The following is a 25,475-nucleotide window of genomic DNA, read 5'->3' as shown; positions in this document are numbered from 1 at the left end:
TCCTGTCTGGTATTTAGTTTTCCACGAAAGCGATTTTAAGAGCTATGCGTCATTTACAGAGTCACAGTCGATGGTGAAGAACCAAAAACAAACAAAAAAAAAAAAGAAAGAAAAAAAGAGGCCTTTGAGAAGAAGAAGAAGAAGAAAAACAAACAAGACTAAAAATCTGTCATCTTGAACGAGGCCCTGTGAGGATGGGATTCTTATTACAAACCAGAACAGTTTGAAAGATGCTGTGCTTACACTGTTTCCACCAGTGGCACATAAAAAAAATATTAATTTTTCACGGTGCTGATGTGGGGCCACACTTCTAATCCCATTGCCACACCATTAGAAGTTGCATTATACACTTGATTACAGTCTGGGTGAATGGGACCACAACACTTACCATCCAGGATGCTGAGAGACTAGATGGAAAAACAAATGATAGGTTCCAGCCGCTCGCGACCGTCAGTTGAATAAGTTGAAGATGGATGGATGGACGGCTTTTTAACACACCTTTAGTTTAGCTATGAAACAACAGGTAAACACAGGTGTTAGTAATTATATTAATTAAGGCTCGCTCGTAAATAGAAGAGAAGCTTCGCTGTTGTCATCAGCGGTGTTTGTGCCGTGACCCCAGGGTTTTTTGGACTAGATTCTGCTTTAGCGTTCTCTATTTAGTGGTAAGTTTGTTTACGTTTACATGTGGATTTTCATGCTATTCTTTATTACCTAGAGCTATCAGCTCTTAGTTCCTGTTCCTGTTTTTATTAAAGTTTATGATAATACTTTCTGACTTTCTGAGTTTATTTACTTCTTCAGTATTCCCTCTATCTCTTCCTTGTGTCTTCCCCTCTGTCAAATTATTCATGTCCCTGCATTTCTCCTGTGTTTTCATAAAATTTCTTCTTTCCTCTTTTACTTTGTTAACTTCTGTCTCTTCTGTGAGTTTTATCCGACATCATGTCTGCGCCTAATTCCGTTCACCTCCGCCTTGTTCCCTTGCTATTTCCTCTAATTACCCTTAGAGTATATATAGTCCTCTCCCTTGTTCTTTGTTAAAATGTCTTCGTTATTCCTCTCTGTGCTTCTCCCCTGTGAGCTCTGTGTTAATCCGTGGGATTTTTGGTTTGTTTTCTCTCAGTGGGTTTTTGTATTATGGGGCTTAAGCAACTGACCTAATAAAGTTTAGGTTTTTGTCTTTTGTTGTTGTTGTTACATCTGCCTTTGAGTCCTTAACCCGAATGCTTGTGAAAGATTACCCACTCTATAACAAATATCAGCTGTAAAAAAAAAAGACGTGCCATTCAGCTGGATACTCTTTTCTTCTAAGACCTGTACGAGGCTCCACGATGTCATTGTCAGGTAATCTGATAAACGGCTGGGTTTATCAAATCAGTGAAACTGTGGATACATCAAGATTAAATTTGTGTCCAACAGTAAAATAGACACACGTGAAACAAAATGTCGTGGGTATATGTGCGAAGGAAATAAATGACGGATGATCGACAATAATTTCGCTCTTTTCAGTCTAAATTTTCTAAGTGACATTTATGCTTCCTTTTTTTAAAAAAAAGAGCAAACATGGCAATGTTATCTCTACTGATTTATCGAGTTAGCACTGAAATACCAACTCTAGTTTACTCTCTTTCTGTGCTATAATCTCCCTGCGTATAGATGCTTATGTAACGTCGGTCTGCTAATATATACAATTTATTATCTCCAAAAAAAACCTCAGTCTAATAAAAGAACTGTATCTTTAAGAGCCAACGATACTTTGCAATGCTTACACAACCAGTGAGCTGTGACTGGCATTGACAGAAGTCCAGAGGATACTGAGCACTACAGAAGCTGATCCCCCTCGACATGAGTCGACAGTAATATCCCCTCCCAAAATACTAAGGCACATAAAGCTGATTAGCCATCTAATAAATCAGATTTACCAAACAGATGATCTGAAATGAAATAATAGACCATGAGCCAACAGTTACAAACCGCTATAATCACTGTAATTACAATACATGCCCCTGCCCCACAGACAGGAAAGTCTGCCTTTAGGTTAAACCAAGCTCAGTGGAACCAGTTTACTTTCATTCATGATGCAAATCCATACAAATTTTCTCTTGATACATAATTAATAAATCACTTTGTTATAACTGGCTCCCACTTGCTTAGTGATTGCTACAGTCTGTACAATTAGACCTGTCCCACGTTTCTGTGGAAAGCACTGTGAGAAACATTAGCCTTGTGCTGACCCATAAAAATCAACATTATAGAGGAGTCCATCCACGCACACACAATCCAAACCCTAAAAGTGACGGCCAATGCTTTGGTCTGTCATCTGGCTCAGCAGCACCTTCAGGATTCAGTAAGTTTCTAGCAGTCCCATAAAAACTGGGAATCTCATCCCTGGTTTCAGATTGATGTTCACCCTGCTTTACTGTGTGTGTGAGTGTGGTGAGTGTGTCAGAGCTTTCCTTTACATACAAGTGTGATCAAGTTGCCTGCAGCTTTAACAGAGGAAATTCTTTCCTAAGACTTTCTGGATTTTGACCTGGGGGATTTTTCAGAATCTCTTTTACTGGTGCGAACCATGATTGAATAAGTCATTGTGGTGAAATGGACCGGTCACTGAGGGGGTTCCCACAGCTTGTGGGTAAGTTCCATGACACAAGAGTCTTCATCGTAAATACCTGTCAAAATGCCCCACTTTTCATGGATGACGTGCACCATGTTTAATTATGCTGGCTATCACATACTAGAGCCCTGCACCTTTCCTTCTCTTGTTAATACTTGAGTAAGAAGAAAATTTTTATTCATCATTGTTCAGAAAGGAAGGGAGAAGCTGGCGAAATGGGAAATGCTGCCCATTATCAGTCCCTGGGTTATTTTTTCAGGCTGTTGGGCCAGCTGTCGGTGCTTCTGTTTGTCCCGACTGTCAGAGCTCCGAGGGGTTCTTGTCAGCCATGGCTATCTCCTGTGGTCACCCGAGCCTGGCTGAAGAAGATAAATAACCACCTCCGCCCTCCTGTGAAGCAGTTTCACCATGACCCGTCTATCAGCCGCCTCCTCTGACCCTTTTAGCACTTTCTCTTTAATGGAAAAAAAATGTCCTTGCCAGTGTCTTCGCTCGATTCAGAGAAATGGGATCTACCACAGGCCGGTGAGAGACCATTAAACCTGCCGAGTGACAGTGATGAAGAAAGCACACTGTGGAGACTCTGCATAAATGTGAACAGCAGGAACACCTATTACAGCCCGACTTACCGGTCTGGCAAACCTTCAGGCAAAGCCTGGCAGCTTAAATGACACAGAGCTTCAGCTTTTGCCCTTTGATCACACTTCTCCGTGAATGAGTCCTGTAAACTGATTTTGCATTATAAATGAAGTCATTCTAGGTTATGCCTCTCATTTGGATCATGTTATTACAGCCATTTCACATGAGTGTTTTTGCAGCTGCCTATACTCATATGCTAACTCTGAAAATCTTGTTACAGTAAGCTATTCCCAGGTGAGAGAACCGAACCTTCTCTAGTGGGTTATTTTCCACTGAGAAAGGTAAAAAAAAGGGCAAAGAAAAGTCTGAACCAACAAAGCCTATAGTGTGCTGGGAATAAATATGAACCCACAGAATGGAAAATGATTCGACATAGTCTCTCAATTCACAGAGTAAAAAAAGTGAGAAAGACATATAGAGCACAGATGGCAGGAGGAATGAAGGTATGAGTTTAATTACTTCCAGACATGATGCAAGCAGAGGGAGGTACAAGGTGCTGTAGCTGCACAAATGCACCCCGGGAGAGACGTCTGATGGAGATGAATATTATTACTAGTTACCTCAGTATGTTTGGTCTGAAATAAATGTGCCAAAGGCATGAGCAGTGCCATCAATCTGAGCGCTTACTCATAATCTCAAAGTGTTAATTGTTCAAAATGAGGTCAAATCGAGGCAGAAATTAGACTGGAATTGCTCTGTGGCCGTTTTTTAGTCTAAATCGACATCAGTGTGAAACACTTAGGCAGTGCGATGACAGCTTGCTGCTGGTGTCACCATAAATGACAAATCCAGGAATGGCTCTCTTCTACTCTTCATAAATCCATCACTATGTTTATATGAAAAGTCCTCCCCAAGTTTGCAGTAAGTAGTTCCATCTTGTGATTTACTCGTCTGACGTGCACCGTTGAAGCTAAAGAACTGTTTTAGTTTTCTCACGCTGCCGTGATGTGCAAAGCAGCAGCTAGGAAACATCTGAAATGCTGTTCAGTCAGAAGTAATCAGTAATGAACGGAGGAAGCCTCTGTAGCATCACAAACTATATATTTGTACTGTAAATGTATACAGCCTGTGTGGTCTGAGCTGCTTTCATTTAAAGATGAGTGAATGATAATTTAGTAAACAGTGTAATTATAACTAAATGGATTTAAAGCCAACCTGCATGTATTTACCCATTTACCCTGAATTAAAGAGCTTTTCTTTCACTACAGGAAGATGCGCGCTTTAGTCAGAGCCTTTGCTATTACTGCTCAGTGAAGAAAATACTGCTGGGTGAACTAAATTCATCTTTGCAGGAGTCTGTTTTTTATCCTGTTGCTAAGTACACCCTATAACAGTTATTAGTCACACAGTAACTGGCCACTTCATTAGTTACACCTCACTACTACTGGGTTGGACCCCCTCTTGTCTTCAAAGCTTCCTTAAACCTGGCATGATATTATCACAGTTGCTAAGGGTTCCACATAATGCGAATGTCTTCTTCCACCACATCCCAAAGATGCTCTGCAGCATTATCCCTAACAATAAAACACCACCAGATTAAACTGTTGCTACAAGGTAAGATGATCCAAATCAAAATGCAGCAACAGAAAATTGAGACTCATCAGACCAGCCAATGGTGTTCCTCAGTTTCCTGTCTTTAGCTGGGAAGAGTGGCACCCAATGTGGTCTTCTGCTGCTGTGGTCCATCTTCTGCAAGGTTCAATATGTTGTGTGCTCTTCTGCCTACTTTGGTTGTAATGAGTGGCTATTTGAGTTACTGTGGCTTTCTATCAACTCAGCAGTCTGACCACCTGACTCTGACCTCTAGCATCAACAAAGCACTTAACTGCTGCTCACTGAATAGTTTCTCTTTTTTCAGACGATTCTCTGTAAATCCTAAAAATGGTCGTGTGGGAAAATCCCAGTAGATCTGCAGTTTGTGAAGTATGTGTCTGACCTGTCTAGCACCAACAAGCAAAGTCACTTAAATCACCTTTCTTTCCCTTGTTGTGTTGCTCAGTTTTGAACTTTAGCCGCCCGTCTTGACCATGATACATGCATAAATCCACTGAGATGCTTCGATGTGATTGGCTGCTTAAATATTTAACAAGCCATTGCACAGCTGTTGGACACACACACATACAAACACATCCAACTTTTTTTTTACTACTTTATTCTTTCACAACAACCTTGGCTCATATTTCTGGCTTACACGCTAATGTCATTTGCACTGGGGAGGACGAATAAATATTTTATTAGGACCTTGCACTGTGTGACACAGATTAAGCCCTTAAGTTGCACGTCAGTGAAGCAGATCAGCATTAGGCATTTTGTTTTTGTCCTCTCGTAAATTTTGATTACGTTCTCTGGAGCGTTGATCCAAACAAAGAGCGAGCCTCTCTGTTGGGAGAATAATTCCTGCCTTGTTCCTACCATATCTGCAGAGAGGCCCGGCAACTAAGCAGAAAGGCATTTAGATGGAAACAGGCTGAACCAAACAGAATCAGACACGACAGGATGTCACATCAATCGATCTGTAAGCTTTCGTGTATGCTTGTGTAATGGTTGAAGTGCTGCACAATGTTGATGCATGTTTATTTAATGTGTTTAAACCCTGATTGATTGCAAGATGCAGCATGTGAAAGAAAGAAAGTGCGACCGCAGCCGAGTGACGGGTTACAGCATGCATATGAGGGGTGTGAACCTCTTGAGATCCCACACATTTCCTCTCATTCTTTAACCTTTGACATACTGATATAGTGAATTAAGATTAACAGCGCTGCATGACATTCCTGTGAATCAAGAAATATCCTGTAGCTTTTTAACTACACAGCGCTACTCAGTCATTGACCTGTGATACAGACTCACTTCACTCAGCATGATAATCATTTAGCTTATAAAATGCGACGCGCCTGGTGTGTTGTCCATAAATGGAGAGAGGGGATCAGAAGGTCTGTATGTTCTTCCACTAATAAACTCAGACTAAATCAAACCAATCTCCTTTTCTTTTTTGCAACATCCGCTGTTTGTTTGCTTTGGCTGCTGCAGCCATGTGAACACTGATGAGTGCAATTTCAAAACTGTTTAACACCAGAAACTTACTGCATTAAAACATCACAAATCAAAAGCATGAGTGCTGGCAGTGAAGAAACCTCTATTTCCAGGGCAAGCGTCACAGACTCATCTGCAATTATTATTTCTGATTCCCACATTCCTGAGCTGCATTTCTTTCCCCCCCAAGAGCTTATTAAAGAAGGTAACAGCGTGGGCATATAGCTGATTTACTTTTTGTTATGTGTGAATCTTGGCTCTTGGCTCTTGGCTCTTGGCTCTTTGCGACTTTGACTTTGCCCAGACAGACAGACAGACTGAGCCAGCTGATTGTGGTTTGGGTTCAGTCTGTGCATTGGTGCACCGGGGCTCCCACCATATGCTTATGGTGCTCTGGGCCCAAGTCTGCTCACACATACAGTTTATAAACGAGCATGCACTCATACACAGCAACAAAGCACCAACAAAATAGTACTCTGGGGTCCACTGGCAACTTAGATTCCCTGGCCAGTCTGTGGAAGCAATTTAGGCCACTAACTGCTGTAGTGGGACTTGTGCCATGTAGTATATTTAGTGTATATATTGGATTTGGAAACTTTGTGTGTGTTTAAATGTGTTACAAGGCGCCAGGCTGGCATCCAAAACCTGCTTGCACTTCAAATGCGAAATGAGTGTAGCCTATTAGGCACTACTATGTACTGACACTGTGGGGTAATTAGGCTTTTGGACTGTCTTGTTTATACGCCTCAGACATATAAACATCATCAGACCACAAGCAGACACACCCTGATTCTACCAGGGCTTACTCATCTCTGCTTCAGACCGCAACTACCCTCTGAGGTAGTTAATGAGAAATACAGATGTCCCATTCACTGAAAATAAACAGAGGCACAGCTGAAACATGCGTGAGCCTCAACCGAGTTAGTGCTACATACATACCATATCCTTTAAGAGCAGCAATCAACCCGTTTTAATCCGGAAATGGCGTCTCGAATGAGATGTTAGGAGCATGCACTTCAAAATATTCAAAAGCATGGCGAATTGTCCCGGAGTTTTTGCCTGTGTTTATAGTAAAGCCGTGTCTGTGCTGTCTCATTGCATGTACTGAGAGCTGGTACGGTGGGGAAGAAAGCAAAGATGTATGATTTTAATCAGTTAAGGCCAGAGCGTGCCCCTCTCTAATAACTTCTGGAGATGAATCCAGCTTGAGACGGAATATAAACCAGATCACTTTGGAAATTCCACAACGGTCCGTTTGCAGCAAGTGCCCCTCTTCTGAAGGAATGCGAGCTAAGATTTCCCCCTCAGCTCCCTGGTCTCCCACATAGACAGCTGCCCTTCAGAGAGTCATGCCACAAGAGCAGAATCGAGCAGCCCGCTGGAGAGGCAGAAAGGGAGAGGAAAGACAGATAGACACAACGGCTAATGGCTCCTCTCCCAGCTGCATGGGGTCCGAGACATATAAACATGTCAGGAGAGGGTCAAAAGGGAGAGAGCATGGTGATGCAGAAAGGGAGACCAAAGGGTAAAAATAGGAATAAGTTGCATGAAGTTGGAAAATTCAAGGCTGATAGATATGTGAGGGAAAGAGAGGAAAAAGATATAAAAGAATAGAAGTTGGGAGCAGAAGGAAAGGCGTTTCCCAGCCTCGAGGAGATGGACTGACAGGACAATCCAGCAGGTGACGAGAGGTGGTGAAAGTCCAGACATGTCGCACCAAAATCACCAGCAAACCACACCTTTGGGATTACAAAAGATGCTGAATCTGTGCATTTGAAAAACACGCCCATGATCACAAGCCCGATTTGAGATGTAGAGACGTGCCTTTTGGTAAACTTTGGGTGACCTGCTCTTTGAAAGAGTGGTGAACCACAATCAGAATAAGTGCACCATTAAATAAAGTTGGCTTGTCCTGTGGCTGAAGGGTCATTTAAGATGTTATTCCTAAAGCCTGGCAGCTGTTCAAGATACATTTTTCAAGCATATGACCTAGCCAAGCAGGCTCCATTGTGTATCCAAAAATCCAGTGCCCGCAGTCAGTCCTCATCTCGCTGAAGGCTTTCAGGTCTCTGCACAAAGGATTTTGAAGAAGAAGGTGAAACGTTCCTCTATAAATCTACAGATCTAATCATTTTAAGGCTCAGACACTTACCAGATGTTACTGACATTTTATGGTACTTGAGGGATCCTTCGAGTATGTAAATCTTCGGCGATATGGAGTGCACGTCCATAATCTTAAGATTAACATCCCAGAGGAAAAGGCCAAATGTCGTGTACTGTACATCAAATATGAATGTAAAGTTACTATCGTGAGGAATCTGGACGTCTGAGGTAAGAAGCTCTGTGGAGTCTTTATGTTTGCATATCTCAAACAGAAATCTGTTCCCTTGACTTTTAATATTTGGAGACATGTAAGAAGTGCATCGAGAAATTCTTGGAGTTTAGAGGAAAACCCAGCTTGGCATTTTTCCTGCATACTTTTCACTCTTTCTTTGGATTTTTTTTTTCTGCCCGGGTGTGCACGGTGGGGAAATGGGTCAAGAATGAAACAAAGAAGTGGGGAGAGAGCAGAGCGGGGGCCTACTGGTCCCTCAACATCCCTGCGTTGAATATGAAAATATATTATGGCATAATGTGTTCAGTATGCAAGCTTGAAGGAAACCATATGAAAAAATCCCAGACAAAGAGCCTTCTGTGTTCCAATTGACCCCCCCACCCCCATCCTTCGTCTGCTTCGACTGAGCGAGAGAGAGAGAGAGAGAGAGGGAGAAGGAGAGGGAGAGAAGAGGTAAAAAGGGGAGGTATGCTCGCACACTCGTAGGAACTGAAAAGGGGCAGTACACACCCTCGCCGCCTCAAACAGCCAGACGCACCGGAGTACAGGTGAGCAGCAAACCTAACCAACAAAAAAAAGAAGAAAAGAAAAGAAAAGGGAGGGTGTGTGTGTGTGTGTGTGTGTGTGTGTGTGTGTGTGTGTGGGGGGGGGGGGGGGGGGGTTGCTTTAATGAATCATGGAATTTTATCTTCGCTTGCACCAGACTTTGTCACTTGCAGCCTATTAAGTTTATCTTTATGGGGTAAGAAGACAGTATCTTTGCTTGGGGAAAGAGGAGAGAGAGTCCGGGGAATGCGACGAACTGGGGCAGAAGAGGAGGGAAACTCTGAAAGTCTTTGTTTGAGTAGATGACAAACATCTGTGGCTGCTGTTTTTTCCCTTGGCAAAGGCTGTAGGCTTGCAGGGGTTGTTGGGGTGGGGGTGTTGGCTGGCTACATTAGCACTGTGGTCACTGATATCCAGGCCTATTGTCCTGACTGTGTGGAGCCTGCTCTGTGGCCATGTTATAGACTTGAACTTCACTGTGTAACATTAGAGGGTGTATCCAATTAAAGTCCTGACTGGAGACTGTATTGACTTGCGCATAGCATATATAAGTAATTGCTTCCTGTTAACACAACAGGTGAGGCCCATTAACTGCTTTACGGGGGAGGAACAGGAGGCTTTGTTCTGCTATGTGTTACAGTGTGTTACACAGATTAGCAAACTACACCTCCTTTATTTTTGCTGTAATGGGAGATGCTTTGAAACAGCAGAAACCTACTTTGTCAAATGTCTCAGTGCGAACAGAAAGCCAGTAGTTTCCTGCTTGCAACTTTACATTTTTAAAAAAGTGTTTGTGCCCGCTGCCTTTGATGTCTAACGGTTTTTCAGATTATGACTGATTGTTTCAAGGAGGTGCCTCCCTCTTGGCACTGGATGACACACACCTACTTCAAGTATTTATTTTCACCTCTTGAAGTTCCCCACCTGTGACAACGAGAGCAGGATGAGCTGCGCGCGAAGCAGACGCTTTATTACAAGGTCTTCCCACTGCATGATTTATGATCGCACTCTCGGCAATGGCAAACAGAGAGAGACATTTGTTCGTTTCACTGGGGACGACTCTTTGCAATGTTTTAGATGTCTGTCGTCAGCTTGCACAAGCTGCGGCATGTTAACTATCACAGCCTCTTGAGGAATTATGAAGCAGGAATGCCCATTTTGGAGCACTAGCCCAAATTATTTTGTAGTGCTGCGAGGGCCCTTGAATAGCTCTTTGTTTAAACAAGAGAGAGTGAGCGAGAGAGAGAGGCCACGCTAAAGCCTTTAGCCTTTACTGTTAAATTATTTATTTTATTTTTTTGCTAACTGTAAAACATCCCAGCAAAAGACAGACGATAGCAGACACACAACAGATCTTCCCCTCAGGGATTCAGTCATAAAGGCTTGCAGTTCAAGTCAATGCTCTGACCCAATGCCTCATTATAAGCTGAGTAAATGATACACTTCAAGTCACAGAGTAGGTGGAATGCGCGCTCACCTGACATCCGCTCATGTGCGCCCCGAGCAACTGATGATGTGCAGATGCCGTTACTGGGGTGAAACTACATGCGCTTTGTGAGCTATTAGGTGGATGACACGCATTCTACAAGCTGACTACTGATGCAGATGTGTAATAAACACACAAGACAACAGCCATGAGGGACAAATGAGTGATTAAGGTTTTGTAAGGGTGCCAAAAGCAATTTCTTTTGTGCGCTGTCGCTATGTGAGACATGCCGCAGAGGGCAGAGGGATAGATTTGCTGTCTGGTATGAATCCATCATGAGCTGACGATGGACAGGAACTCTGTGATTACACATTAAACCAGCCTGCGGGGCCAAACTGTAAATTAGATCCTTGATTCCTGATCACGGAGGCAGTTGGGTGGCATAGGAATAATGTGCCGGGGTGGAAGCCAAACGGGACAGGTGGGCACTGCGAAATACTTTTTAAACTTTAAAGTAATTGGAGACCAGGTGGTGGTGGTGGTGGAAGAGATATCAGACTATTACGTGTGGCAAGCACATAATCGCCAGAGTGGGATAGATATCACAGGTTTGTTTGGGAGAAATACAACATCAAGCTGTGTATTAACAAGCCGCGATAAATAAAAAGTAGAAAGCAAAAGAGATAAAGAAAGGATTGGGACAGATGCAGATTTCAAAAGTCCATATGCTGGTGTTTTGTTTCCTAAGCCAGAGCCTCTGCTCATGTAGAGTTCTTACATCTGTTCCTTGTCTGTCACTTAATAAATATTTGCAGACTGGATCAAAGTTGGCAATCAACCCATGTTTAAGCCAGGGGTGTTGGGACATGTCCTCCACACGTGTTCACCTATGTTCTCTGTGGAGACAGGAAACAAAGACAACTGCGAGTAAAGAAAAATATCAGAAAACCACTGCAGGAAGGTGACCCGGTGAAAGCTAATGTGAAGAGACAGTGTCGCTTTCTGAGTGATCCAAGCACAGATCGCACATCTGGAGGAATCAAAGAGCGATTGTCAGAGTGTCTAAACAATACCAGCCTTCATGTCACTTGACACGATCATGCCAGTAAGCTAGGATTGTTGTTGGGTTTTTTTTTTTTACAGCGGGGAGGTGGGGCAGGGTTTTGTTTGGGCTGATTGTGTCCAGGGACTAATGCGCAGCCCTGCTATGAATTTTCATGACTCAGTTGTTATTTTACGAAACAAAAACACAGCCTTCAAACGATCCAAACAAGTTTACGGTGCTTAGACACCTCGAGAAAGCAGCATTGCTTTGCTTCTCAGGAATCTCAGAAAAGGCATTTAAAAATAATAAGTGTGAAATGTGTGTGTGTGCAGTTTTTGAACAAGCCTCCCACTCATGAGCAGTGACTCACAAGCAAAAATGAAACCCCAATCGGCTTCGAGGTGAGGCAAGTCCGATCAAGGACAAGGAGATGTGCAAACAGTGGTTTACCGTTACAAATGTTGCCAGTGGCTCCTGTTGGCTTTGAAGGAGGAACATGACACTGCTGATCTAAAGAAATACTCTACAGGGTCAGAGTGAAGGAGGATGTGTGCCCACTTAATGTCACTGCATGATATTCATGTCTTTGTTTCTCTCTTTACTTCACGCTGAATGGAAAGCTTAAGTCCACATTCACTTTCTCAGTGTGCTCTATCGCATCGCAGACCCTTAGGCAGGGATAAGTTGTGTCTGACAGGTTTAATACACAGTAGATCCCAAACACTCAAACCTGAATGGACTGCAGCCTTCCTCCCTTCATGGGAGACAACAGAGTTTATCAGACTCTTTTTTTTTTTTAAAAGGTGCCTCTCGTTTCCTACTTTGCACCATTAGTGTGACTGCACTTCAAAGTGAGAAGCCTGATATTTATCTCTGAAGACAGAGAGTCAGACTCCTGCCGTCTTACAAACCGAGATAAGTTGAGTTTGATGCTTTTATTTTTGGGAGTAAACTAACTAAACTTTCATCAGAAGAGTTAGGTAAATGATGTTCTTCAGACCACGTCATTAAAAAGTCTTTAAATATCAGATGGCCTTCCTGAAATCGTGTACGAAGCAGTGAAATTATTTAAAAAAGACAACACTGGTTAGATGCATCATACAGTTTTTATTTGACCTAAAATAGATTTGACCTTTGACATAACTGCATATTCTCCTTTTTCTTGCAGGCGCTTCTGGGCATACAGCGAACACAGAGCAGAGCAGCGATCTGTGATCCAACAATCAGCCAAACTGGTGGAACTGTTGAAGTCTTAGCTGCAGCCCACTGATGTGTTTCAGTGGAAGTCAGAACATCCGCCGCATGAAATAGGAATCTTTATCCTCACATATGGCTTTCCTCAAAAACAGAAGAATGAAATCGATCATTTTACTTTCAGAGACCATGTCTGGCTTTAATGCCTGAGAAATAACACGGGACACCAGATGAAAGCAGCCCTAATTGAATGCTTTTGAACACTGAATACAAACCAGCCTCTGCAGTGACCTTTCCAGTATGAAATGCTATTCCTCACACGCACCCAAAAGCAGGAAGCCGCTCATATACACAGCTTCCCTGCGAGCCACTCAAGAGTTATGATCTATGAGATAAAGGGCAGATCCCTTTTCTCCAAAAGAAAAGTCATCTGCGAGTTGAAGATTGGGGTGCAGGCGAAAAACTTGTTTTTGTGACTAAAATAGAAGAGAAGGAAGAGCAACATCTGGGAAAAAAAAAAAAAGGAGTATTAGTGAGATGTGAGTAGAGAAGCTTGGACTCTTTCTCAGCCCTTCGTGCCAGAATTTTAACACAGCACAACGATCTTGTGCAATTTTCGTGGCATTTATCCATGGGAGCTCATCCAATGCTCATCGAAGCTGACCCTCCTGGGAGGTCCCATCAGATGCAGGATAATAGTTCATGAAGACCAATGCAAGAACACGCTTCTTCCGTCAAATTTCGGCTGTCTGCAGGACAACATTTGGAAGAATTATTGCTGAAAGGGGAGCCGTAACTGGAAACAAAAACTGGGAAAACTGAACTACTACCTTTCCCTCATCTTCTGCGTGGGTGTTTTCTTTCTGCTAATTCATTGTTTGCCAGTAAGGAGTAAAACTTCATCTTTCACCAGTTGCTTCATCCTTTCGGGAGAGGAGACTGAGCCGAGCAGGACAAAGCACTAGCGTTTCTCCCTCCCGCGTTGAGGGCTTGTTCCTGCTGTGACAGACGGCGATGGAGATGGAGAAGGGACATATGTCTATCAGGAGAGGGGTGAGCTGGAGCCCGGGGGGCTTGAGAAAACCTCTCCAGTTAACTCAAGACGTGCAGACCCGTGGGACAGACTACAATGCATCATGGGAGAAGACAGGATTCAACAAAGAACACATGAGCCGGAAAACAAGTAAGTGCTTGTGTATTTGCTATTTTCTCTCCTTATTTGGACTTCTTACAAGAAAATGTAACTCTAAATGCACATTCAGTGGTTTGTTTCTGAGTCTTGACACAATGAACTGGTCTCTGAGACATCTGTTTCCATGTCATAAAAATACAGGTTCTCGTAGCAGCTGTGCCAATGCAATCATGCCTCACTGCTAAAGGGCTGTCTTAATATACAACCCGGCCATAGGCAATAACAGGCTAACTTGTGGGAGACGTTGTTTGGAAATGCCCCTCTGCTTTTTACCTCTACAGCTGCCAACTTAACTTCAAAAAACCTGTTTTAAAATAGAAATGTTGAATCCATGAAAAGACAGAAAACATGACTACTGTTATGTGAAGGCTGTGTGCACGCAGGGGTGGTGATACGAAGGACCCAAAATGCAGACTCACGGAAATCAAAGGTGAACTTAAATACAGCTTTAATGCTGAACTCCAAAAAAGTAACAAAACTGAGACTCCAAGGTAAACTTTACACAGACAGAACACACAGCAAAATAAGGGTAGATCACGACACGGACACAGAGAAACACAGGGCTTAAATACATAGAGGGAGCAATCAAGGAATGGACAACAGGAGGGAAACACAGCTGGGGCAAATCAGAACTGACGAGACAAGGAAGCATAATCTGAACACACTGAGATAAGACAAAGACCTACAAAGTAAAACAGGAAACACATAACACAGACTGAACAAAAGACACAGACTCACATGCAGGCACTACAACAGAGGGAACAGAGATGTGGGACCAGGACAGACACAGACACTGACTGGACACGGGGATATAGCAGACAGGGGAGACAGCAACCAAGGATTACACAGAGACAAACCATAAGACATGACTCTAACGAAAACCCAAAGACTAGAAATTATAAATAATATAATAAACTCAAAAGCCCTGGGTCAATGACCCAGGCATCCTAACAACTACTGGTGGGTGGTGACAAGTTTTTCAGATGCACTATTTAAAGTAAGTAAAAAGGCATTGTGCATTAAAAAGGTTCTCAGCCTTCAAATAATTGTTCCTGATATGGATCTATAGCCTGTGGGCTTCCAATACCCTTCCTATCACTCATTACTCACTAGTTTCCTCAAATGAAACAGAGATCACTAGAACAACAAAAAGGCGGCGGAGAAAGTGGACAACTGCTCCGGTGGGATCTTTCCTAACACGTGAAACAGTAACGCTATGAGCAGGAGAGCTTGGTTTCCACCTCTGAACTGGATTTCTTTATTCCTCCCAGGGGAATCTGCTGAGAGTTTAGGTCACATTCAGTCTGGTAGGATCTCAGGACCTCTGTTAATCCTCGTCTTTCCATACCGCTTCACGCATCACCCGCAGGGGCTGGTGCTGTCATCCATGCTCACCCCACAGCCATCACCCGGAGAAAGATAACATCCGACAGGGTAATCTGACCTTTGATACACAAAAGCAGGGTTGGCCTCCCTGACTTAAATCCCGCTGCCGTGAGGGCGGGGGGAGCTTTCCTGTCTGATCTCACCCGTGCTGGGATGAGGTGATGGGGCAGAGGGCAGAGGTAGAGAAAGTTGGAGGTGGAGAAGTAAGGAAGGGTAGGCAATATGATGTAGGGGCTCTTGCATCGCTGTTGAGCGCTGAGTTTTGACTCTAATGTTGGACAGGAAATTCCTATCCCACTCCTGCAGGTTGGAGGCCTTAGGGTTCAAAGAGGGCAGACACTTAGTTGGAGCGAGTGCGAGACGTGCACTGAGGGCAGCAAGGGCAGAGGACATCAGACAGAGATAAGCTGCTGACTACTTACCGCTGATTGCACCCATCTCCTGAACTTTCAAAATAAAGTGCAGCCTCTGTAAAGCTTTCTAAAATGAAAGACCCAGATTTGTCAAGCAGTCATGTCCCAGTTTTTTTTATACACACATATATATATATAATTAGGGAAGTGGATGTGGAAGTGGAAGTGCGATGGCACAGATCTGAAAAAGTAAAACAACGCTGGAGGCTGAGTGACAGACAGCACAGCCTCCAGCTACACGCCCTCCCCGCCTTTCCCCCTTCTTCCCTTCCTTTCCTCCCCTGCCTGCCTGCCTGCCTGTCTGTGTGCTGGACTGCAGGGGAAAAGAAATCCGATCCCACCTCGCTCCAGAAAGGGGGTGTGAAGCTATCAGGCGCAGTTAAATTGAAAACTCTTGTGGAAGTACTACAAAACAGCGGAGCCCTGAGTTTTCACTTGAAAAAGGTAAGGGATTAGACACTAGAGTGGATCCAGCAAGAGAAGCAGGCTTTCAGAAAACTCAAGAAATGTGAGAATATGTTAACATGTTGAAGCAGCTTGTGCTTGTCTGTTTTATGAAGAAATATGACTTACTATTGGCAGTGTTTCTGTAGAAGACGCTGGCTCATAAGCTTAAAGTTATTTCTCCTTATAACTAAAATGGTAAAGATCACTGAGATTTGTGTGTAATCATGCAATCTGTACTTTTGAGCCTAACTTGAGCATTTTTATGTATTTGTTGTTGATTAAAATATACATTTTATGCAAAATAACTTTTTTGTTTTGCTCTTTTTGTTTTTGGAATTTTCCATAAGATTAGCTTAAAAACTTGAGAATTTAACGCTAATTAAAATCAAAATTCAAATTAAATAAAAGGTAACGCTTGGGATTTGCTCCTGAAATGTTACTTGATAACAGAGCTGGCTCCCACTCAAGGTAGATGTTTATAGCAAGGACACTTCATTTCAAGCCTCTCTGCTCCGGTATATTCAGGTAGCGTGAATTATAAACAGCAAATAGCTCATAAAAATGGTCACTGGGACCCCTGGTGGTGCTACTGCTTACAGTGACGACAATGATAAAAGGCAGCGAGTCTACATAAAGTACCTGTGAGATAGGTAGGCTCATTTCTGTGTAGCAGTCTATAAAAGAAGGTGATTTATGCTCATGCCAGTAGTTATGAGAGGACTGCTTGTCTAAGGTGTGGTAATGTGTTTATCCTTGTTATACTGGAACAAATATCTAATATGGGGGATAGATCATGTTGGTGTCAGGTGCGTGATTTAACATATTCTATACTTATCCATTTTTTTGCAGACATAACCGCCATCATCATCGTTATTATCACAGAGGATAACTTTGTTAACACGCTGCTTGTTATTAGAGCAGGTCCAGGGTGCATGGTTCATGAAAAAAATAATAAAGAGTGGATGGCACACGTATGCTCTTGAACTTTAGCTAAGTTTATGTAAAAAAAAAGCTCAAGGATACCTCACAAGGAGCTGATTCAATTACTGAGGGCCAGATTTAGTCTGTCAAATCAGTGACAGATGCATATTATTCCTTTTAACTGGGAGAATGATCGTGTTGGCTTTACACTCTGTGCCAGGGAAAACTGCATGCCGACTCAGTTCTATAGGACAGCTTTACAAGTGACTGATTTATGCATAATTATTATGATTGGCACATGATTACATCAAATAATGTAGCTGTCTGGATTCATCACCTTAATAAATGAAAAAAAAAAAACAGTCATGGTTGAGCTAGCTGTCTGAGAAACGTCCTGCAGGGATTTTAAATATCTTCCATCAGAGTAACATGTTTTCGGTGAATTATCTACCAGATGTGTCACCATAACGACAAAGAGACTCTGACTACAGGTTTTTATAGAGCTAAAAAAAAGGCAAAAGATGCAGCTTTGATTTTCCTCTCGTGGACTTTGAAGAGTGGTGTGTTCACTATACTTTAAGTGGGAACACTTAATTGTATAGTATGTTTATAGAGGGCAGTGAAAAAAATGTGATTTTTCTGGGTTAGTTTTAGATTGTAAAAATGGTCTATTAAGGGTTTGAGCTGCAGTTCTGCACAAATTAAGTACAGAGAGAAACCAAAGGCATGCTGGAAGCACAGGCAGGGAGTTTTCTCAGTGGTGGAGGAATGCTCAGGGAGGGACTACTGCAGAAGGAAATAGCTCTGCCGCCTAAAAGGGAGCTCTCAAGCTCAGAAAACAAACTATCATTTATTTTATAATTCCAGTAATCAGCAAACCTATGAAATCAAGGTAAGACACCGACTCGCTGTAATTTCCCTATTTTGCAGCTTTCGACATTGACCTTGATCTTTTTTTGTTGTTGTTTGTTTTAATTTTTATTAACTTTAGTAAAGCAGCTGTTGACATGTTTATTTCAAATGCTTCTCCGCCTACGTCTCCTGGCTCATTGCCTACAGCTCTGGTCTGCTGAGTCAAATGTCCACAAGGGGAAAAAACCCTTGCTAGATTGGTTGAAATCAAAAGTACTCTGAAATAATAAAAAAAAGGAAAAAAAAAGCAATCAAAACCACATGGTGCCAAAACAGTTATGTGGGTTTTAAAGAGAATATTTCTATCCCACACTTGTTAAAAATCACCCTTTCTGGTTCTTTCTATTTGTTCATGAAAACAGTTTGGCAAACTTTAATTACATGCTAGGGAGTTGTCTCTGCATAGCAGCACGTTGCCAAGTCTACAGAGGTCTTACTCCTTTTATTATTTAATATAGACAAGAAGGCAAAACTCCTTTGTCTTTTTCTTTTAGCTGAACTTCCTTTCTTGTGTTTTCTCCTGTGTGTTTCGCTTTAGATCTGACCAGGAGTGCCAGTTTGTCAGAGAAGGAGCTAAAGGAGGCTCGCGTCAAGAGTCAGATCATTGCTGCTCAGCTCACCGTCCCTTCCAACTCCAAGTCCAGGGGTGTTCAGCTCTTTAATCGGCGTAAGCAGAGAGTCAACGCCTTCACACTTGAGAGCTGTGGAGAAAGGTCAGAGGAGGACAGAGCTGAGGATGTGAAAACGAACCCCCCATCCAACAAACTGACATGGGCAGAGAGGAGCAGTGAGGAAAAGGACAGAGACCTAAACTTAAAGAACACGACCGCTGACAAGTCGGTCTTCTCGACACCTGCAAGAGTACACTCAGTGGGAGATATCATGGATAAGCCGGCTAAGGATTTCCACAAAGAAGAAGACACTGATGACAGTGTTGTACAAGAGAGACACTTCCTCCCTGTCAAGGAGGAGCAAGAGGAAGAGGCACGACATCAATTTCACGAGGATCTAGAGGATGAGGCCGAGCGTGAGACTCCGCCAGGGAGTAAAACCACTGATGTGATAGTGTCAGTACATGCTGAAGGAGAAGCAGAGATAAATGGGAGGCAAACAGGGCCAGATCCTGCTGGAAAGCTTCCTAATGGCTGTCATGGTGCCTCTGGTCCTGAGAAGGTGCCCACATCTAAGCAGGCAAGCTCCTTCATCAATAGAACTGCCAGACCTTTCTTCTCTCCGCCCACGGTGCAGTCTCCGGAGACCGTCAGGCCTGTCATGGACATCCCCCCTCCTCCTTCCTACTCCACACCTCCTCTCCCTGCTTTTACTGTCCCCCAGCCTGTGGTGGCCTCACCTCCTCCTCCGCCTCCGTCATATCCCACACCACCTCTACCTGCTTTTACAAACCAGCCCCCACAGACTTACTACTCCAGTCCACCTCCAATGTCTCCTGTCATGTCTCCTTCTTCTCCTCCGCCATCCCATTTCTCTGCTTCCCAGTATTCACAATTGCCCCATTATGGCCCTCCCACAGCCCCGAAACCCTCCACTTTTGTTCCTAAGCCATCAGGGGAGAGGACGATGACAGCATCAATCAAAACAGGAATACTTGAGGAGGGTGCTGCCAGGGAGGGCAAATAAAAAGTCAATGTTCACATTCAAAGAGAAACCGGTGGTTGCTCCAAACCCCGAGCTACTTTCTCTAGTGCAAGGAGCGGATGAAAGAAAGAAGCATGGACACAAATCTGTCCCTGAGCCAGGATCTGAAGAAGAGTTACTGGCTCTGGGTGCAGAAGCCTCCAACTTCCTCGCCAAGGAAGAGGACAGGACAGAGGGAGCAAGAGCTCCAGAATGGTCCTCCTGTCTCAAGAGCTCGAGGACCCAACGAGGGCAAGCAGCACCAACCGGAGCAGTCGCTTACAAATGTGTCCGGAAAAGGTGCTGAACTGTTTGCTAAGCGTCAGTCCAGGATGGAAAAATATGTGGTTGAGAATCAGAACGCAGGCCAAATTAGATCTCCTTCTCCTACAATGTCTCTGCCACCATCTTGGGTTTACCCATCAAACATGCCTGGTAGGGTCAAAGCTATCGCTAAAAACTCTGACATGTGTGCTCAACTTTCACAAAATCTCAAGGCGCAACAAGCAGTCAAGCAGAAACCAATGAAAAAACCTCCACCACCAGAGCCAGTTCCAGAGCCGCCGCCTTTGGAAAATGGTTGCTCCAAGATAGAGATGGATCTGTCGAGGCACCGGCCATACCAGCTTAACTCTTCTCTCTTCATCATTAACCCAGTCAAGGACCCCATCAGTACCCTACCCAAAGGAGCACCACAGGCCAGGAACCAGCTCGCCACTCCAACTTTCTCCAGACAGACTTCACTCCCTAACAATCCTCCTTTTAACTTCAGTGCCCAGTGCATGTCTCCTCAAATACCTCTCAGACCTACAGGAGGACCAGATTATCCTTCAAATCTGACATCTGGTCATCCGAGGATCAGCTCTCCGATGTCTGCTTTTTCTCCAGACAGGGTGTCCTCTCCCCGGTCATCAGTACAGGCACCAAGGCCCACATTTTCTGCCAAAAAGGCAGGGATTGCACCGCAGGTGTGGAGACCCTCTTTGTACCGTTTTTAGAAAATGTGTTGAAAGAAAATGTTTGGGTTTTTTTTAGATACTAAACACATGAATGCAGAAGTGATTTTAATAGGGCTAAAACTTACGATTCATTACACTGCCTGTTTAACGTGTGCCTTCTTCTTTTTCTTGTGCCTCTTATTACTATAATCCCACACATTATAGAGAATTTATGTGTCTCTTAGACACTATGTAACATCTTCATCAAACTACTGACAGATTAACAGTTTTAGCCATGGCTATCTGTGTCTTATCTTCTGTTCAGTGCATATTATTTGTCTTTTTTGTCAGTAAAAAACCCCCAAAGACTGGTAATTATCCTTCGAAAATGTAAAATGTGCCTCAGCGTAATGAAAATCAACTGCCATTCCCAAAGCCGCGAAGCATATCAGCACTCAAGAACGTCCATTTTCAGCACATTTTAAAATATGATGAGAAACAGCCTCACACTTTTTCCACTGGGCACTCGGGTGATGCTGCTTCACAAAGCACTTTAACAGATGGTCTAGCATCTGCTTTATGATCTACGATTTGCAATTTAATGCTGTTCACTGACATGAAAGTTGCAGCAAGAGAACTACTTTTCTATCTTTATGCCTTCATGCTAATTTACTCTGCTTTTCAGCATGCTCTACTTAACTATATGGTGTGTGCCTGAATTCTTTGGTGTTTCAAATCTGCCTGCTATATACATATTTTTGTTTTTCATGACTTGAAGCAGTAGTTCCGTCATCAAACGCTGTTGTTTTCCAGAGCACAGGGACTGTGTCTGTTTCATTTCACAAACCTTGATTCGCTGCTCTTTTCCATCTGTTCTATCCGATTGTTTTATGTACGACTGAACCTTTGCTTCCTCTGATTAAAGCTTCATGCTAACCCTCTACACGGATTCCATTCTGACTTTTTTCCTCATTTCCTGACTTCACTGGCTTTTTCCAATGTTAATTGTTTGCCACTTTCACTCTTTTGCCTTTTAAGCAATCACTGGAAACACACTAATAAAATTTATACCTCCTTGAAGTACACAGATAGCTTGCGGCGGGGGGGGATCTATTTTGTTACACAGCGTGTGACATTTAAAGTTCTGGGGAAAAAACTGAAGCTTTCCATTACATGATGTTTTTTTCCCCCATAACAATTTGAGTTATGCGTGTTCATGTTAAGGCCTGAACTCTGCCCTGGCTGACCTTGAGGGGGTCAGAAATTTAGACAAATGCTATGACTCCTGACCTAGGCCTTGTTTTCTTTCAAAGTAGCCTCGAACATTTGAAATATGACCATTAACATTCGACTTATGAGACCATAACTTCTCGGGAAGGTGATCCTAGCAGGTTAGTTTCATCATAATATCATACTGAGTGGGAGTATTCCCTAATTAGAATAGACATGAGATGGATGTGAGCCTTGCTTCTGTCAGGTAACTTCATATCTCTGCAAAGGTTATCCTCTACGGGAAAGCCAGATGACAGTAACCCAAGAGAGACACTTAAGACAGGGCCTGTGTGGCTGGGTAGCCAGGGAGGCTGGATAAACACATACAGATGGAGGGAGTGCACAAATATAACCTGAATGCTGCTGAGGCACAGGCTGGGCACAGTTTTATCATCACAGGTTCACTTATTAAGTTTACTTGGTTGATCTTCTGGGTGTATTGAAGTTTCATCTGAACAGACTCTCCGAACAACACATCCTGACAGTTTAATTAAAAACCTTTTAGATTCATTTACTTATCCCCATGCTTAACAATACTATAGCCTAAGTTTTTGTATATTTAATATACTGTGTTTTTGAATACATATTTCTAAGAGATTAAAGAAACACTTGTCCTGATCCAACAGACACCAAAGGAGTCCACTCCTGCTGAAGTTCCCAGTGAGACACCTACACCAACCAGGACAACTAACCTCACAGGCAACCCGGGCGGCCCAGCTACTGGAAGCTGGACTTCTAGCCTCCAAACAAGCCCACCACCCCTCACTAGCTCCATCCGTTCAGTCACGTCCCCTGTATCGTTTCGTAATAATTCAAGATGCCAATCGCCTATGAGCACTCAGAATATCCTGTTTTCTACAGTTACCTCCACTTCCACATCCAGACCCTCACAAACATCTACAGCCACCTTTCCACGCTCTCCTCCATGGGGTTCAAGATGTCAGTCCCCAGTGGTCAGCCAGTCCGCTATCAATTCCCCAATTCCTGCTTCCCAAACTTCTACATCTCCTTCTCCCCTTTCTCCTCCTTGGGGTGTAAGGTGCCAATCCCCAATGGGGACCCAGAACAACAAGCCCTCCACTGGTTTCTCATTTTCTTCATCTAAACCTCCCCAATCATCTACAGCGACTTCACCACACACACCTCCTTGGGGATCAAGATGCCAATCCCCATTAGTAAGCCAGAAGGTCCAGTCCTCTAGCTTCTTAGTTTCCACATCCAGACCATCCCAGCCATCTACAGTCACATCTCCTGTCTCTCCTCCATGGGGCTCACGTTCTCAGTCTCCTTCACACTTTCAAACCAGTTTCTCTCTCTCTACCACTAAACCTCTGTACACATCCTCCGTCACCTCTCCTGTTTCCTTGCCCAAAGACAGTCGCTGCATGTCTCCCACAGTTAACAACTTGGACTCTAAAGCTAACCATCGCCTGCTGGCCAAAAATATCATCAATGCAGCCAAACGTAAAAACAGCCCTTCTCCTGGTGCACTAAGCGGTCACAGTCTTCCTATCTCATCACTGAGCTACGACGGTCAGAAACCACCCGTCAACCTCTTCCAGCCACGGTCACTGGGGGCACAGTCCCCTACTTTCACCAGCCCTCCCCCAACTCCAACTCAGAGAATCTGTTCTCCTGTGCGTCTCTACAACACTCGCTCCCTGACCGACTCCGACGCCTCTGTTGAATCCGAAGACTCAGGCCTCCGCTCGCCCGGCCTCCACTCCTACAACACTTGTCCCCGCGGCTGGGGCGGCAGCCTGAGGGTGAAACGAAGTACCATCTCCACTGACCTGTGAGGGCATTATTGAGTGTTGACAAAAGCACAATTTCTGATTTCATTGAGTTTTGTGGAAGTAGATCACCAAGTAACCGAGTTTCTAGAGACATTTCATCAGACTAATGTTAGATGAGTACTACATAAGTAACTTTGATTGCAGATCCTATAATGGTATATGTTGTATCGAGGTAGTTTATAGTATTTCATATGGCTCACATTCGTAGTATGGCCTGACAAGAACAAGCTTTTTACACAACACAGTTGCTGTGGCTTGTATGCTTCTTACACGCCAAAAAAAGTGCAAAAGACTCCAAATAACCAAAGATTTTTCAATACATATTATACTTTCACAACAAACATACAGAATCTTCACTGTCGATACTGTGTTTGAAAAGTGTTTGAAGAAATAGTATCAGTTTTAAACATCATTAATGAACTATTGTTATGATGCAAGTAGAAAATTGGGGTTGAGACCTAAAAATGTTGAAGGAAATGAGTAACATGTAAATATACCCCTCAAGTGAGTTTAAACTGCTTTGGATGAGGCATTCTTATAGTACTGCATTAGGAAATGACCAAGCAGTGAATTGATAAAATGATTTAGACAGTACTGATTATGATGGGTTCCCTTCCCTTTTCCACAACAAAAACACAGAAGTAGATAGGTAGCACACACTCATTTATTACCAGCTGTAACCACTGCAAAGTAAGTAAAATGCATAAATATCACAGTGCAATAATGAGTTTAGCAAAGCATATAGATGTTGCTCTGATTTGCTGAAATGAATGTAAGCTTTATAGACAGACTGACGAAGAATGACAGAAAAAAAGGGAATGTTAAATACAGAGACTTATGTGGAGGTAAGACAGGGCATTGATACAACTGTTCAATCAAACACTGTTTCCGAGTTCCAAGAAAGATGTCAAAATTGTTGTATTTTTTGTCTCTTTTGCTGTTGTCGACAGAAAAACGGTTGATTAAGGTTTGAGACAAGGAATGGATTAAAATTTATATATTTCACTGAGAGTCTGTTCGAGATGGGTTCAGAAGTTCAGAAGTAAAAGTGGATGTCACACAAGTGTGTGCGTTAAGCTTTTATGGAGAGGAGGGAAAAAAGATTTTGAAGAATGTTGTATGTTGTAAAGTGATTGTCAGAAGATGATTGGAGGACCAGTATGTATTTGAAATGCATATAAAAAATCAAATGTATGTTCTCGTTCATTTTTATTGTTTCTCTTCATACTTGATTTGCACTTCTTTTCATTCCATTTCAGTGACTAGGAAGGGGTTGTTCAAAAGCTTGATTGCTTTGAGAAGTGTCACTCAAAACGTTACCTTCAAACACTTGTATACTGTAAATAAATAAAATAGCCCACAGCTGGAGAATGCAATATGCTGAGATGATGATGGTGGCACTTAGCCGCAAACATAACTGCTGCCAGAACGAGCTTTATGTTTCAAGCGTGGAGCCATATTACACCACCTTCTTAAGTCGTTCGCTAGCACAACAGATCATTCCTTCATTCCCTGACACGCAGGCCAAAAGCATCAGCACATTTCTAAATATTTACCCTGTTTGTCTTTTGAGTGACGGGGACTCCTGCTACACAGTGACCCGGCTCTTTCAGCAGGATTAGGCCTATCACTGTCACGGCTTGAGTTCAACCTGTTCTCAAAGTTCTCAGACTTTAACAAGAATTGTTATAGTTTTGAATTTGAAAGCAGGGTTTTTTTTGGAGTGCT

At 43.1% G+C, this 25,475-nt stretch overlaps 1 protein-coding gene across 1 annotated transcript; it reads left to right on the top strand.

The window, feature by feature from the left end:
• The first annotated feature begins 9,046 nt into the window (after positions 1-9,046).
• synpo (synaptopodin) lies at positions 9,047-25,475 on the top strand. The gene is given in 6 exon segments (XM_085132688.1): positions 9,047-9,172; positions 12,810-14,018; positions 18,645-19,732; positions 19,734-19,988; positions 19,990-20,709; positions 22,578-25,475. Coding segments are annotated over 5 exon segments (3,405 nt in total). The 5' UTR covers positions 9,047-9,172; positions 12,810-13,849; the 3' UTR covers positions 23,751-25,475.

The sequence above is a fragment of the Neolamprologus multifasciatus genome, chromosome 2, assembly GCF_963576455.1.
Source record: "Neolamprologus multifasciatus chromosome 2, fNeoMul1.2, whole genome shotgun sequence".
Taxonomy (NCBI): domain Eukaryota; kingdom Metazoa; phylum Chordata; class Actinopteri; order Cichliformes; family Cichlidae; genus Neolamprologus; species Neolamprologus multifasciatus.
This window is presented reverse-complemented; position numbering and strand designations above follow the sequence as displayed.